The sequence below is a fragment of the Malaclemys terrapin genome, chromosome 6 (assembly GCF_027887155.1).
Source record: "Malaclemys terrapin pileata isolate rMalTer1 chromosome 6, rMalTer1.hap1, whole genome shotgun sequence".
In the NCBI taxonomy this organism is placed as follows: Eukaryota; Metazoa; Chordata; order Testudines; family Emydidae; genus Malaclemys; species Malaclemys terrapin.
Genome location: NC_071510.1, coordinates 43,567,587 through 43,584,135, shown reverse-complemented (window position 1 = coordinate 43,584,135; position 16,549 = coordinate 43,567,587). Strand labels below are relative to the sequence as shown.

Genomic DNA, 16,549 nt, shown 5'->3' with positions numbered 1-16,549 from the left:
GCTTTAATCTGAAGTAATGTGACACAGATAAATCAGTGGGGGAGGGATTATCCCTACTCCCCTCAGGCAAGTGAGAAACCTGTTTATTGCTTACAGAAACTAAATCCTAACAATCGAAGAAGGCTAATTTTAAATTGGGGGTGGGGGGGTGTTACTCACACACTCTCGGGCACCTATCTTTACCCAGTTCCTAGGGCTCCGGGGGAAAGGCACCTACCCGTACCCAGTTTCTAGGGCTCAGGGAGTAATCTTCTGCAGGTTTGCTGGGTCTTTTACTAGTGAAAGAGCCTGACACAGTAATATCCTTAACCTCTATTTATTAACAGTCACCAAAACAGAATGCACATGCTAAGCATACAATGCTCACCACTCCCAATAAGGCAGATGAACTTTTCCTGGTGACCAGTCAGGATCAGGTCATCTGGGACTCCAGCTTCTGCCCGGTGTGATTGGCTGGGTGTTGAGGTCTGGCAGCTCTGATCTTGGGGCTGTGTCCTGCAGTTGGTTCCAAGGAACTTCCTTTTGGACCCCAGTTTATATAGTGAAACTTGAGTCCTGATTAGCTGTACCTTAACCAATCATTTTGCTAAAATTTTAATAAACAATTCTCTAACCAGTCCTAACATATTGTAAAACAATTCTTTACCCAATCATACCCCACCACCTTAGTTGATTTAAATCTTATAAAATTAGTTATGCAACAGACAGAAACAATCAAAGAACCAGACAGAGACGATACAGATAAACAAGAGAGAGGTAGGGACCATAAAGGCAAAACAATAAAGAAGTAGAGATTTCACACCCAAACTGTTGATAAGTGATTCCTTGCCAGACAGAATGCCATCAAATAAAGTTTTCTTTAACCATCTTAAGAGATTCCTTGCTTATTTGGTGATGGTGGATTTTATTAGGAGGCACACCTTCGTACCAGCCCAATATTACATCGCTTTGATAGGTTGATGTGAGTTTCTGCTTCCTGGTTAATGGCTGCTGCTCTCCTAATATGGCTGCAGAAAAAAGGCCTCAGACCATACAAGGGAGTTGAGCTGGATTGTAATTAAAAAGAAAAAATTGTTTTAATAATAAAGAGAGCTGTTCAGACCTTCAAATATGGGTGCCTAAATATAGTTTTAAATAAAAGAGGACCGATTTTCAAAGGTGCTGAGCACCAAAGACTTTAGTGGAATTTGTGGGTGCTTAGCACTTCTGGAAATCAGGCTACTTATATATAGGTGCCTATGTAGATGCTTAGGTACTTTAGGTACTCATTTAAAAATCTTAGCCCTTCCCACCCAAAAACTATATTGGCTGAGGGACAATTTTGACTCTTGGTCATATGACCTGAGGTGATGTAACTGTTTTCCAAGCAGTCTGTTAGATACATGTCCTGAATTGTGTGTTTGAGGGTTTTTTGTTTTGTTTTTTGGGGCCACACTTGATAAAATCCAAGCACAACTTCAACACTGTGCAGTAGGTAGAGCTGCACTGGGTACATGTATTGGGAGAACTGTGACTTTATTAAATGTAGATCTGACCTAGTGGATTCACCACAAGAGGGTGCCATTTACCTGAATTTAATATTGGCATGAACCAGACTCTAGGTCTGAACAATACCTGAAACTGTGTGTGTTGGGAATGTTGCATTTGGCCATTTCAATGTGATGCACTGAACCATAATCTTATAAATTGGGGCCCACTTCTAATTTGTTTCTCTTATAACACATAAGAAGGATATGCAAAAAGTAATCTGAAATCAATTGGCTATTAGTCCAGGACTCTTTCACACTGAAGCAGTTTGGATACAGATTTTGGATTAAATAGGTTTATGGGCATTTTATACAAGACAGTAGTACAGAAAGAAATGGATCAATCTTTTGCAGTTTGATTTTTGGCTGTGTCACTTGTAGGGAAAATACCTACCAGATAGTTATCAGTTTTTGATTTGTTTGGTATAGCGGAGTTTCTTTATCACAGCTGTTCCCAAAGCTCATTCATAGCATTGTGCCAAGGAGGGAGTGTTGGTATTTCTTTGGGGTACCACAAGAGCAAGTCTAACTTCTACTAGAAAAAGCTATAAACACATTTTTAACTGATAACCCAGCTAATGATTCAATTAATTTCCCCAAAGATGTCTTTGAACACCACCATCCTTGCCTAAAAAGGAGTGAGCTAGTCGGATTAATCAAGGTCATAAGTTGGGATGAGAGTACTGATGGGGATAATATATACATAGCAATATATTAGAAAGGTTCTTCACAATATTACTTCTCTTGAAGAGCATCTCTCATAGAAAATGTATCCTACGATGACTTACAAGGTTAAAACAAAGAGGTAGATACCAGGGAGGAGGGCTAGTTTCAGGTAATATGGGCAGTCCAGACCAATATTCACTGAGCTATGGTTAAAGGGTATTCTAAACATGTTTTGATACATATATACACACCAAATAAATAAATAAATAAATAAACATGCTTTCATATTCTTTAAATTCTGTGAATTATGTACGCAACTTTTTATGCAAAAATTTCTAAGTACAGAATTAACACGTGAAAGTGGACTCTATATTTAATTTTTTTTATCTTATTGTTGTAATGAGGGTTTTTGTTGTTGTTTAATAGACAGGCCAGAATATACTGGATTGAGAGTAGTGATTGTATGTAGCTGTCCTAGGCCCTTATCCTGCAAACACATATGTATGAGCATATCTTGACACAGGAGGAGTCCATTGTCTCTGCTAAGACTACTCAAGGCCGTAGTTGTATAGTCTTAACTTTAATAAGGACTTTAACACCTACAAAGCATTGTAAATTGAAGAGAAAGTAAACAAGTTTTTAAGAACAGTTACATCTGAATTTAAGTACTCTAATAGGGAGCGCGGCCTTTGGTGTGTACATTTTTAAATGACTGTAACAAAGAACCTTAATTCTCTGGCTCAGTTTGGGAGGGACACTGAAAATAATATGCTGAATTGCTTGTATGTATCTGTGAAATCCAAAGACTGTGTGGCTGTGGGGAGCAATGTGCAAGCCACCTACTTGAAGTGGGATTTTCCCTTATTAGTAGAGTGACCAGATGTCCCAATTTTATAGGGACAGTCCCGATTTTGGGGGCTTTTTCTTGTATAGGCTCCTATTACCGCCCACCCCCGTCCCGATTTTTTACACTTGCTGTCTGGTCACCCTACTTATTAGGGGAGTTTTGCCTTTGCTCTTCCTCACACCAGCTCTGAATTTTTATTACAGCAAAAGTCATGCTTTGTGATACAGCTTGAGCACTAGAGGCTAGAGTGAGGCTATTGCAGTAGCAGGTGAAGAGTGCCAGAAAAAGTCACGCTAAACAGCTGCCTGCCAGTCAGGCTGAAAGGAGAGAACATCCATCCGTTCTGAACTGATGAACCCAGAGGTACATAAATCGTACCTCATTGGCTGAGTCATTTTCTCTCCTGTTTCATTGTGTGTATATTTTGCATATGAAAGACTAAATCACAGTCAATACAGCGCTACTTAGTTTATTGTTAAAGATTGAGGTAGAAAAATACTTTGCAGTTACATAGCTCTCTCCCTCCCACAGGAGTTCACTGTGTTTAAGTCAGAATCAATGAGATCTCACAACACCCATGTGAGGTCAGCAAGTATTTTCACAGATGTGGACACGGACACAGAGGTTGTAACTTGTTCCAGATCAGGCATGGAGCTAATGGTGGAGTCAGAACCTGAACCCTACTGTCCCAGCTCCTGTCCCTCTGCCCTATCAGAGAACTCTGCCTCCTCTTAAAAGGATGTTCACCTTTCAAGTGTCCATTCAATACTTAAATGTCAGTAGTGATGACTGGGGCCAATTTCTGTGTTTTGGCAGGAAAAAAAGTGAAAGCTACATTTGTTGAGATTTTCATGTTCTGTCTAAATCCCTAGGGTGGGATTGTCAGAAACACTCGGTGTTGACCTACCCGTTTGTATCAAAGCCAATGGGAGTTTCACCTGTAATTTAAATGGACGAAGAGGTAGGCAAATGCCATTCACTTCTGAAAATTGTATCTCCAGGTTTGAACAGGTCTTAATGAAAACATCAGTAATAGTAGGTTTCAGGGTAGCAGCCGTGTTAGTCTGTATCCTCAAAAAGTACTTTCCTTGTTTTAAGATCCAAGGGCTTTGGATCTTGATTCACCAGGAGTTGGTGGGAGGAAGGAGGGGAATAGTAGTGTCCCAGTCCCTTTAAAGTATGTCAAGCCAATGAAGTTAATATTGCAAACCGTGCTGGTTAACTTGAGAAAGCAACTAAAATGCTGTTCCACAAATATGACATGGTTAAAAGAATTAATGTGCATCTAATTCAGAAACTACTCTGGAAAAGCATTTCTCTAAGTGAAGAGATTTCTCAATTTCGGACACTATTTCAGAAACAGACTTTTCCAGACTCACAGTAATAAAGTTTTCTGGTGCTGATGGAGGCTCCAGTGTATCAAACTGAGACTGTAGAAGTTCGGGTGCCATAAAGTGTCCTCTCCTCTTCTCCAGGCGGCTGGCAATGAGTTCCATAGATCCATCCAAATGGATAAAAAGGACCTTCCCTGTGGCAGAGTCTAGCTGATCACTTTTAGAATACACAGCATCCCCTCCACTTACTAATATGCGTCTATACATTTTCTTCAGAGCTGAACAGGCCAGAATCACACTTTGTCCAGCTGACTCTTCTCTATCAAGAGAAGAAAATGTCAGTAGCAATAACTTAATGATATCATGCCCATATTTGGTGTATTCAAACACTGACTGATTGTTCTCAATAGATGGTAAGGTGGGAAACCCAACATGGCCTCACAAAAAAGAGGTGTAAGGATTTTTTCCTCATTTTAATGGGACTCCGATGTCAAATCTCTAACACAGGTAAGTATGCTTGCTTTTTAAAGATATAATTTCACCCAGTGTCCCTTTAACATCTCCATCTACTGGAGCCTTCATAATGGCCACCATCTTCCCAAATGTGGAAGCGTAATTAGATTCCAAAGAGCCATCAGCATTGCTCCTTAATTGCTGAGAAGGATGGTTGTTGGACAGCATGAGGCACTCACCTGCCCCACCTAAAAGCTGACTATAAGGGTCTGTCTAGAGTACAGTTCTATCCTGAACAATACACACACTTCTTAACCGGTTCCACTTTCAGTTTTTGAAGATTTTGACCTAAATTGTTTGGATTAGCCATACTTCTGTTAACATTAATGGGAACTCTGTATATATCCTGACCCTTTTAATAGTTACTCTGGAGGGTTGGATTTAGTGAAATTAACATAAATACACTTGAGTAATTCTTTAATTTTACTCTGGCAAGAGTCCTTTAAAGCTTCAGGTAACCACACAGCATTGGTGTTTGTTACACTGGAAATCCCAAATCCTGCCTTCCAGTTAGTTTTGGCATTAGACACCGTAAATGAACATACAGGTTTGATGCAAAATAAAAAAATAAACTCATATTCTGCAGTCAAATTGTGAACACATTATATGTAGTAGTAAACTAATGTTACTGCCCTCTATTATACATGGGCAGTTCTGTTACTTAAATTCCATAGGCAAAGAGCCAGTTTGGACCCTGTTACTTGCAGGGTGCAGTAAGAGTCATTGACTCTTGGTTAAGGCAGGGCTAGCCCTTTCAAGGTTATTCCATTATTTCTGAATTCCATGTTCTCCCTGACCCTTCTTAAAAGAAACTACATCCCTTGCTTAATCCAGGGAGCTCAGCAGCCTCCGGCCCCTCTGAGAAGCAGCACATATGTGGAATGTGAAAGCTCCTTTTTCCTGTCTCTGTCACATCCAGATACTTAAATGAATCATCAGGATGGAGAATATATTGAGTACACAACTGACAAGCAGAGAAGGGTAAATGCTGCAAAACCCAAATCCAGATTTTGGTTCAGACCTATCTTTACTGATGAGGACCATCAACTTGTTACTGTAATGTATGTAATTGTCTGTGGGAAAAGAGGAGGGTGATTGCCACTGTGAATAAACCCATGCAAATTTAAAATGTAGAAATTTAAAGTTCCAGGTTTGACTCTTCTCTCCCCCAAGTCTCATAACATTACTTTTGCATTATTTTTCCCATTTTTTTTAACAGATCTAAATATTTGAGCTAGGATCACTATTTAGGAAGTGCACATCCGGCAAAGTTCAATGCCAAGTGAGTCAACTGGAGTAAGTGACTAAGGATAAAATTTTCTAAAACACATAAGTGACTTAGGAGCCTAATCATATGTTCAAGAGTGACGTAGGTACTTAAGAGCCTAAATCTCATTGAAAGTCAATGGAACTTATGCTTTGACGTCACTTGGGCAAAATTTTCTAAAATGCCCTAAGTTTATACAGTGTGTCCTCTAGACCTAACTGGTATCAAACTTATTATTGAACTGGATTCTTGAAATGTAAATATCTTCGTATAGACAATGGAGAAAGAACTCTCATCCCCAAACAATTCCATCAAGTAGTAGTAATTAGGGGTTTCCTTACTGTTATTGTAAATATTAAAGTACTTCACAGACTAATGAATACAGAATGGTTTTACTGACTGCAGAATATTTTTACAATACTACATACTTATCCCCACTAATGCAACTGAAAAAACCCTCTTGCTTTAGTCTTTAGCCAATAATCATTACAGATGCAATCACTCTGCAAGTCAGAGGTTCTCTTACCTCATTAATATATCATGTAATTTGCAAAGCCATGGAATCCTGTCCTAGAAACAAAACGAGTTAGCTGAAAGTATGTATTATGGAGTTTCACTTTAAATTGTCTAACATCTACGTAGCAGTTAACCTGCAATATAAAACTGGGTGAATCTCTTTCAATCCTTCTTTGGTGTGGGGAGGCAAATAGACCAACTATTTTCCCCCTGCAGTCACATTAGCAAACTGATCCAGTATCTGTCTCTACAGTCAAAGCTAACCTATATAACTTTTCATTTAAATTTACAAACCACAAGAGCATATCTAAAGTGTGTAAACCCACTACTTGAAAAAATAAACTACTGGAGCAGAACAGAATAAAACACCAACACAGCAAATGAATATGAATTCTTAACATTTGTTTCCATTAACTGAAAACTGAATAAATTAAAAATTCAGTCTATACTATTCTGCTATAGATCCATGCCTTTATGCCTGTCAGTATGTATATATACTATATTTTACATATAAACAAAATACCTTATTTGTTTAGGTTGCAAAGTCAAGCAACTGAAAGTTAAGAAACACCAGTTAGGTTGCTTGTGCAACTTTAATTCTTACCCTTGTGCCTATACATTATGATCCCATCTCTAATGATATGATCACATAAGATTTCTTCTAGAAGATCCCTACTTCCTTCAGTATGTAGTTTATAAATAATGTAACATTGCACCATGCAAACAGATTTTCACCTTCTCCCCTCTTCCTTTCTAATCCAGAACCTCTACGACTTCATGGAGGATGGAGAGGGGAGATTTTTTATCTACACTGAAAACTTTAAGTGCTTTTAATTGTATATACAGGATGGAAAAGGAGAATCAATGGAAGTTGCATGTAGTAGTAATGTATGTTTTAGGTTTAATATGCCATATTGTGAACCTTTCAAAGAACCAAATTAACTCTTGTTTTATTTGACAACTTAAACAACAAATCTATTCTCGCATAGCTGTTTTCACATCTAAAATAGCTGGTTTGGCAGGAGTTTTGTAGATTGCAGTGGAACCAAAATTGGGACTTAGTCACCTAAATCCGGGGTTTAGGCACCTAACTACTTTTGTGGATCCAGGCCTAAGGCCCTAATCCTACAAGCTGATCCATATGAGCAGACTTCCAATGAACTCTGTAAAGCTCTTCACAGGTGCTGGGGTCCATCCAAGTGGCTCAACTTGCAGAATGGGGCCTCAGAGTCTGTGTATGCTTCGTTTATGCTTGGCAGTAAGTAACTAATTGTTTGTATACATGTGTAGGCAGGTAGAGTGAATTCCTGCTGATCCCATTTTTCCCTCAGATGCCTCCCATTTGGGTGTGTCTCTTGTTTGCATGGATGAGTGTTTATCTTTCTCTGGGACAAATGCTATAAAATTCCAAAGGGCAAAAAAGAGGGGGGGGGGGATGTAACAAACCCAAATAAACCACCACCAACAAGCTTTTTAAACTGGGGATAAGTTTGTAAATGTTTATCACGTAGGGCAGGGATGGGGGGAAATATTTAGGAACACTAACTTTCCCAGAAAATACAAATGTCATTACACAGCAAAATCAGCCAGGTAATCTTAATTCTGCAGAAATCACTGCCAACCTTCCACCTGGTACACCTTACACACTGGGTGTGAAAGACGTGGCTGTGACGATGGAGGCAGCTTTGAAATGGAATCAAAAAAGTGCAACAAACTATGGCTATATCCATCTTAAATCCCCTTTGAGTAATTGCCCCTGTGGAGCACTCATCAACACTTTGCTTTGCTAATGATGAATGATGCCAGCCTTGATAACCTTCTTGTCTCCTCTCACGTTTCCAGGTCTCCTTTCATGCTGCCTTTTATGCCTGGAGTGCTTTCCCCCAAATTATTATCCAAGCCATGTCTTCTGCCCCGTTCAAATCCCTCCTACAAGCTGCTCTTGCCATCTCATCTGAGAGGGGAAGGATAATGTAAGGGTGGGACTGAACTAAATACCTTGATGGGATAAAAAATTGGCCAGTGCTGAGTGCATTTCATAATCCCACCCCGAGCCAATAACAGCCATCAAGGAATGTGCCTCCCTTACTGAGTAATTGATCCTATTGTCACCCTTGTTCTTCCTCTTCCCTTGCTCCCTTTTTTTGTCTGTGTATGACCCTCATTTATTGTGTCAAATACCAGTTATGTAAAATCTGATGATCAAAGATTGTCTTTGCCATAGGTCTGGCCCCTTTAAATGAAGCAGGTCCCAGGCCCCAGTGCCAGAACAAGTGCTCCCAGTTTGACCAGTTAGGAGGGTGGGACAGCACCTGGGGCTATAAAGAGTCAGGCTTTCAGTAAGGAAATGGATCAGCAGCAAGAGGAGAGAGGAATTTGTTACCCCACCCTACAGTCCAGGTGAGACAGTGAAAACCTCTGGGAAGAGGGCCTCCAGGGAGACAGCCATGGATGGTAGTGCCCTGCATAAAGGGCAAGGAAGAATTCTGCAGTAGGCCCTGAAGCAGCAGGGAGTGACAGAGGCAAAGGGGGGAAATCACCTGGGAGTTATAGCCTAGGAAGTGCTGAATAACTGTTTTTATTGTGGGTTTTTTTTAACCTATGTTTGGGAAATAAAACTACCTAGAAGGAGATTCTGGCTGTGAGAGCTCCTTGGGGGACTGGAGACAGACCAGCACCTTATAGTGTCTCTTCTGGTTTTGTAAGGCACTAAGAATATTTTGGGGGACTCTAAAATAATTTGATATAACTAATAGGGGAATTATTTTTTACTTGTAAACTAACTTAACACTAGCCCTGCAAACTCAGCCTGGGTTCAGAGTCAACGGACCAGGAAGCAGTAATTCTAATCTATATAAAGCATAGCTCGCTGTAAAAAGATATGTCAATGCTTAGAAAGGTAAATATATGTTGACTTCTCTGCCTTTGGGATTATATACAATATAGCTACCTGGTCATTTAGTGGTATTCCTTGAGCCATTTTCTTTGTGTTCTCTGTAGGATGATAGTCATCAGCATCATAGAATTTCCATCCCAGCTAAGAAAAAAATTATAATTATGTATAATTTAGCATAAACAAACTAGCTCATGGTAACTCACTAGTTTATCAAGAACACTTTGGCAAGTACAGTTGTGGGATACATGTGGGACTTCTGCACCACAATATGAATCTCACCATCTACATAATGACACTTCCCAGAAATACAAAGTATAATCAAGAGGAAGAAAATAGCAAGTCAATATATACCATGTTTGTTTATAAGTCAAATTCACACTGCACTATATAATGATATTCATCCATGCCTGACTCAGTCAGGACAGATTCAACTATGCACAAATTGGTAATATTTACATATGACATAAGATTAACAAACAATGACTTGCTAGAAGTGAAGAAAATCCTATATAAAATTACAGTAAAACCAGTATAGTTAGAAAATACCATACTTTAGCCGCCAGATGTGACCCAACAGTGGATCTGTAAGAGAACACAGGGAGAGCACTATATAAACATTACTTCATAATTTTAACTTCCCCTTAAAATGAAGTGAGGTGTTGTCTTTCCTCCTTGGGATGGAACTGGTCATAGGAATGTAATAATTGCCATAGTACCCCAAACAAATGGTCCATCTAGTTCAGGGGTCGGCAACGTTCGGCACACGGCTCGCCAGGGTAAGCATCCTGTTGGGCCGGGCCAGTTTATTTACCTGCTGACATGGCAGGTTCGGTCGATCGCGGCCCCCACTCGCCGCGGTTCGCCGTCCCCGGCCAATGGGGGCTGCGGGAAGTGGCACGGGCCAAGGGATGTGCTGGCCGCAGCTTCCCGCCGCCCCCATTGGCCCGGGACGGTGAATCGCGTCAACAGGTAAATAAACTGGCCCGGCCCACTAGGGTGCTTACCCTGGCGAGCCACGTGCCAAATGTTGCCGACCCCGATCTAGTTCCTCATCTGATCTCTAGCTTTAGCCAGAATCATATGCTTCAAAGTCCCCTTCTGCCCCAATAATCCTGACGTTTCCAAATCATAAGTGGTCAGAGATAATAACATCAGCACAAGGTGGATGTTCATATACACTCAATTACCACATCAACATATAAAAAGAATAAGTATAATCTGCTGTGAGGATAAATCCTTAAACATATAAAATCAAGCCAGAGATCCTATCAGGACTGCAAATTGTAGGCAGCTTTTGCCTCTTCATACTGTTTTCCTCCTCTTCCCCAATATGTATGGTTAGCTGTACCTGTAAACAAAAACTTTGAACTAAAAAACCCCCAATAAAACTTTGGTCACTGTGTCAGGGAGAGAAAGGAAAGGGGAGGAGAGAGTGGGAATTATTCAACTGTAAGTGAGAAAACCAGAAATTCAGTTAGGATTACTTGATAATGTTCTGGTCTGGTAATATTTAAAAGGCTGAGGATATGCAAACATGGCATCTACCAGCAACATTGTCTGTAAGTAATCTTTAGTGAATAAATTAGACTGGCCTTAGTTATACCTGAATTTTAGCAAAGATATAGTATATAAGCAAGCAATAATAGCATACACTTAAGCATTCTGTGGTATGAGACCAAACTGATGAGTGCTTCACTTTAACACACAAGTACAACTATCCCTCTTAACTCACCCCACACCCAATATTATTAAATGATTTTTTTTTAAATAATTGTAGGTGGTAGTGAATATATACCTGTAAGTGGGAAAGTCTATTATTAAAACAACAGGAATGAAATTAGGTTGGTGGAGGGGAGTAAACTTGCAGGGACCAACAAAGTTCCCTGAACCATTCTGCCTTTGGAAGCTCAATGGGCAGGATGCACAGTGGCAACATATTCAGCAGCATTCCTATGATTAGTTTATTTATTACGTGTATTACCATAGCACGTAGGAGCCCCAGTCATGGACCAGACCCTATTGTGCTAGGTGCTGAACAAACAGAACATATGACAGATCGTCCAGAAACAAGCAGTATACACTGTATCCATTGCTTAATTTCAGTCATTTGCAGTGGATGCACAGTCCTGCCAGTGTCCCATGGGGGCTGAAAAGTGCTATTGAAGGCATCAATAATGCCCCCTGCCTAGCACAAAATAGAACACTTACGTATGTTGTCTGGCACCTAAGTCTTTGTCTTGACTAGGAAAAATAGTCATGTTTAGGTAGGGCTTAGCTAACACATGCTAGGTAGTCCTGATCTAAACTTGACCCTTTTCCTAGTGTAGATCCAGGGTAACATCTTTTAGCTTAATTTTAGCTGGTCATGTAGTAGCCTAGGCTGCTAATGAATTTTCTTTATATTCAGAATATAATAATGTGACATACTCTAGCCCTTTAGGGCAGGAGTTTAGCCTTTTTGTTTGTACAGCAGCTAGCACATTGTAGATACTATTGGAAACAATAATAATATCTGACACATTAAGTTTAACACAACACAGCTATTATCATTCAAGTTATTAAAAAGAATTTGACTCACTATTGCAAGTTCTTAAAAGTTATCCTAAATTAAGATTTTAGAAACAGCAGGGCTCCTGGTAAAACTTTGAAAGTTGCAGCCACACTTGTTTTATTTGAAAAGCAGTCAGTTGTCATCTTTGGTTACATCAGTTTGGCAGTGACTTCCAGCAGTGTTTCACCCATCACAAGATGCTTTTAACTTTTAGATCAACAGAAGCTGCGGCATGTAAAGACATGATTATTTTTTGACTGAGGTCATGTGCTGAGGGCCTCATTCTAAATGACTGGGTGATTGTATCTATGTGGAGTTGGATTATTGAGGAGTTACATGCCAACCATATTGTGAAACATATGCATCCACATTAAATATAAGAGAAATAATTCAAGAGTATATAATTAGGAGTACTAAGATGAAACTGAGCATGAAGAAATTTATCCTGGGAATCAGAAAACACTTCCTTCCTGGAGGAAGAAATCAGACTATGGAATAACCTGCTAAAGGATGTGGTGGAAACCTCATTGATAACTTTATTTGTGTGGAACTAACTTCACTGGATAAAGCACTATAGGGAATAATTGTGCACTTCCCGGGGGGGTGGACCAGATAAACTCATTACTTGCCCTTGTCCTGGAAAAGTAATTTTGATGTGTGGATGAAATATTAGTCATTTCCTTACTTCGTGGTAAAAGATGGAAGGGTCCCTGGGCTGATACATTTTCATGATAACTTCCAGAGTGAGATAACCCAATCTCTTTAATCTCTAACTTTTTATGATTCTAAGAGATGTTGAATAGAGGCCTGGGAACACCAGATGGTCTAATCCAGTGGTAGGCAACCTGCGGCCCATCAGAGTAATCAACTGACAGGCGGTGAGAGTTTGTTTATATTGATCGTCCACAGGCATAGCCGCCCGCAGCTCCCAGTGGCTGCGGTTTGCCGTTCCCAGCAAAAGGGAACTGTGGGAAGCGGCGGCGGAAAGCAGCGGCCAGCACGTCCCTGGCACCAGCCCCAGCTGCCAGGCCCAGAACTCTGCCCCAAGGCTCCGCTCCTGATGCCCTGGCTGCCACGTCCACCCCCAGCTTGGCCCCGTTATCCCTGTCTGTGTCCCTGCCTCCCAGAACCACAGCCCTGCTCCCAGACCCAGCTCGGGCAGGGGTGCGGACAGAGTTGGAGGGGGTTCAAGGTAAAAAGTTTGGGGACCACTGATACAGCACATGATTTATTTTTTTTAAGTAACTGATGCTTTTTTGGGGTGTGTTAATGATAGCTGTTTGTGTTGCTGCCTTTACTAGTCCATTCCAAGCATTAATTATTCTCAGCTAAAAAAGTTTTTTCTCCTGTTTCTTCCTCACCCTGTCTCTGCTTTGTTTGATGTTCTTAAATCTGTCATATACTGGTTTGTGATATTCTCCTTTGTACCACTTTTAATCATATTCCTTAGTTTTCCTCTTTTGATTCCTTTCTGCTCTTTTTAACCTCTCCATAGAACTAATGAGAAGTTATTATGCTACAAGTTACACTCTTGTCTCTTTTCCAGTTCTTCAGAAGATCCTAAGATTCAAACTAAAACAGTGGTTCTCAAACTCTTGTACTAGTGACCCCTTTCACATAGAAAACCTGTGCATGTGACCACCCCCCTTATAAATTAAAAACACTTTTTTTAAAAAATAGATTTAACACCATTATAAATGCTGGAGGCAAAAAGGGGTTTGGTGTGGAGGCTGACAGCTCGTGACCCCCCCATGGAATAATCTCAACACCCCCTGAGGGGTCCCGATCCCTAGTTTGAGAACTCCTGAGCTAACATGTTCTAACAACACACCTTTTATCCCAGTCAAGCCAAATCCTGGTGCGTTCTGAAAGAAGTCTTCTCCAAGCTCTTTTCAAGCTAACAAGAGTTACAGTAGTGTGGAATCTTGTGTGGGGAAGTCCACCCTTGAAAGTTCTTGTCAAGGTCTTTTGAAAAAATAAAAAAAGGTGGACGGGAGCAGGCACAGCTGTGAGTCCCAAGTTATTTGGTCCTTTTTACTTAGTTACAAGTCCAGGGAAAAGCTTCCCAGTCACTAAATCAGAAGCTTTCCTGCCAATGCTTCATACCTGTTGTCACCCTCCAAACCCTTTAGTGGGGGAAATCACAGCCATAGGGGTGTCTCTATGCTTTGAGGTAAATTGTATAGGATAATACTAATTCAGCATTCGGATAATACTAATGCAGGAACTCCTATAATAAGGACAGTGGTCAGGTAGGCCCTGCTCAACCCTCTAAACCTGATTTCTCCCCTTGTCCCTTGATCTGAGATCCCCTTTCTACCACAGTGTCACTGACATCATCTTCAAAGCAAAGTACTGTAGATACAAGTCAAGTTAAACAGTCAAAGGTCTATTCCAGGGGTAGGCAACCTATGGCATGTGTGCCAAAGGCGGCACGCGAGCTGATTTTCAGTGGCACTCACACTGCCTGGGTCCTGGCCACTGGTCCCGGGGGCTCTGCATTTTAATTTAATTTTAAATGAAGCTTCTTAAACATTTTAAAAAACTTATTTACTTTACATACAACAATAATTTAGTTATATATTATAAACTTATAGAAAGAGATCTTCTAAAAATGTTAAAATCTATTACTGACATGCGAAACCTTAAATTAGAGTGACTAAATGAAGACTCGGCACACCACTTCTGAAAGGTTGCCGACCCCTGGTCTATTCTAACCCAACAAGAGCAATTAAATGAGAGTGTTAAGGCCGCAGTTATCCCTATTAAGCCCCACAGTGCATAATGGCTAGCTAGCTACCTGAACAGTTGCTGATGTGTGCTGAAATATCAGGAAACAAAAGGGAAACTTTAGCCTTAACTCCTCACTTGTGTCCATTTGTTATTCACGAGCTAGTTTTTAAAATTGTTTATATAGTGATAAAACAGAAGAAACTGAATATTGTTCAAAGCACAGAAATAAAATAAAAATAAAGCCACCCTTCCGTCAGCAACAACTCTTCACTAAATTAAACAAAATCCACTAATAGCACATGCAGGGTGTACCATAGCCTAGCACAGGACCAGTGTGAAAATTACACCAAGCTAGACTGGTTTTTAGTCAACGTGGGCTCAAGGAAATGTATCTTCTGACTGTAATGAGGGGCCTGAGTCACCCTCCATACTTGTGTGGGTGTAAAACACCAAAGGCTCCTTAGTGCAGGTGTGGTTTTGTTTTTCCCCTCTGAAGAATGAAAAACCACGAACTACTGAAAAGTGCCTTCGCAGGAGATGTACCACAGCACAGACAGCCTTTGGGTTAAGTCTTCAGTTGTTGTCCCAAAGCCCCTGCAACAGCGCAGGTTTCAGAAGACTTTTCCCCTTTACAGACAGGAGGAAATGCCCCTTTAAAAGACGCGTGGTGCTGAGGGCAAAGCAACCAAGCTCCTGGTTACTGCACAGCTAGTTCCCTGCCAGCCAGGGCAATGCTGGGAGCCCTAGAGCTGTAGCCTGAAGGGGCCCCGGCTTGGGCTAGGGCCCCGAGCCAGTGGTTGGTCCGCCTGGCCCTGGCCCAGGAGGGGGCAGGCTGAGACCCTGCAGTGGGGGCCACCCGCTTTCCTCAGGCCACGCCCGGGACAGCGCGCCCTCAGCGGGGCCGGGGCCAGACACGCGGGGGAGCCGAGCCCACCCACCGACCGCAGGGAGGGACCCGGATGGAGCCGTCCAGGCGAGGAGCTTCCCCCGCAGGGGCTCCGGTGCCTGGGGCAGTCCGCGCGCCCCCGGGGAGGGGAAAGCACCTACTTCCCCGAGCCGCTCACTCCCATCACCACCAGCAGCACCATGCCGAGCCCAGCAGCCTCTCCCGCCGCGCACCTGCTCCTCCTCTGTGCCCAGCCCCTGCCGCCTTCACGCCTCCTCGTTCTCTCTGCTCTGCCCCTCCTCCCGGCCCCTCCTCCGGCTCTGTCCTTGAAAAGACACAGCGGCCTCTCTCTGCCTAGGAGGTTTGTGCTGTGCTGCTCCGTGCGAGCGTGGGGCCAAGCTAGATCGCAGGCTGCAGACGCTTACCTTGCGCTGGGCTCGCTGTCGGCGCTCCCTCCCGTTCTCCTGCCCTAAGAACGGCCCTACTGGGTCAGACCCAGGGTCCATCTAGTCCAGGCTCCTGTCATCCAACAGTGGCCAATGCCAGGTGCCCCAGAGGGAATGAATAGAACAGGTAATCGCCAAGTGATCCATCCACTGTCACCCATTCCCAGCATCTGGCAACCTGCCCATCCTGGCTAATAGCCATTGATGGACCTATCCTACTTGAACTTATCTAGTTCTTTTTTGAACCCTGTTACGGGTTTGGCCTTTACAACATTCCCTGGCAAGGAGTTCCACAAGGTGACTATGCGTTGTGTGAAGAAATACTTCCTCTTGTTTGTTTTAAACCTGCTGCCTATTAATTTCATTTG

General features: G+C 41.9%; 1 protein-coding gene across 7 annotated transcripts in view; it reads right to left on the bottom strand.

The window, feature by feature from the left end:
- Nucleotides 1–15,987, bottom strand: part of IDNK (IDNK gluconokinase) — a 42,299-nt gene extending 26,312 nt beyond the window's left edge. For 2 of the 7 annotated variants that reach the window (XR_008445487.1, XR_008445486.1), the window contains exons 1-6: nucleotides 15,897–15,987; nucleotides 10,117–10,147; nucleotides 9,620–9,706; nucleotides 6,680–6,723; nucleotides 4,419–4,692; nucleotides 368–1,046 (exon numbers count right to left, since the gene is read on the bottom strand). Coding sequence is in view for 5 of the 7 variants with exons in the window: in XM_054032757.1 (XP_053888732.1) it covers nucleotides 4,314–4,692; nucleotides 6,680–6,723; nucleotides 9,620–9,706; nucleotides 10,117–10,147; nucleotides 15,897–15,937 (582 nt within the window). In the remaining 2 variants the exon portion in view is untranslated. Of the gene's footprint in view, nucleotides 1–300; nucleotides 1,047–3,492; nucleotides 4,693–6,679; nucleotides 6,724–9,619; nucleotides 9,707–10,116; nucleotides 10,148–12,143; nucleotides 12,342–13,947; nucleotides 14,082–15,896 lie in introns of those variants that run through there. The other 5 variants (XM_054032759.1, XM_054032758.1, XM_054032760.1 and 2 more) reach the window with 5 other exon arrangements.
- Between the last annotated feature and the right edge of the window lie 562 nt (nucleotides 15,988–16,549).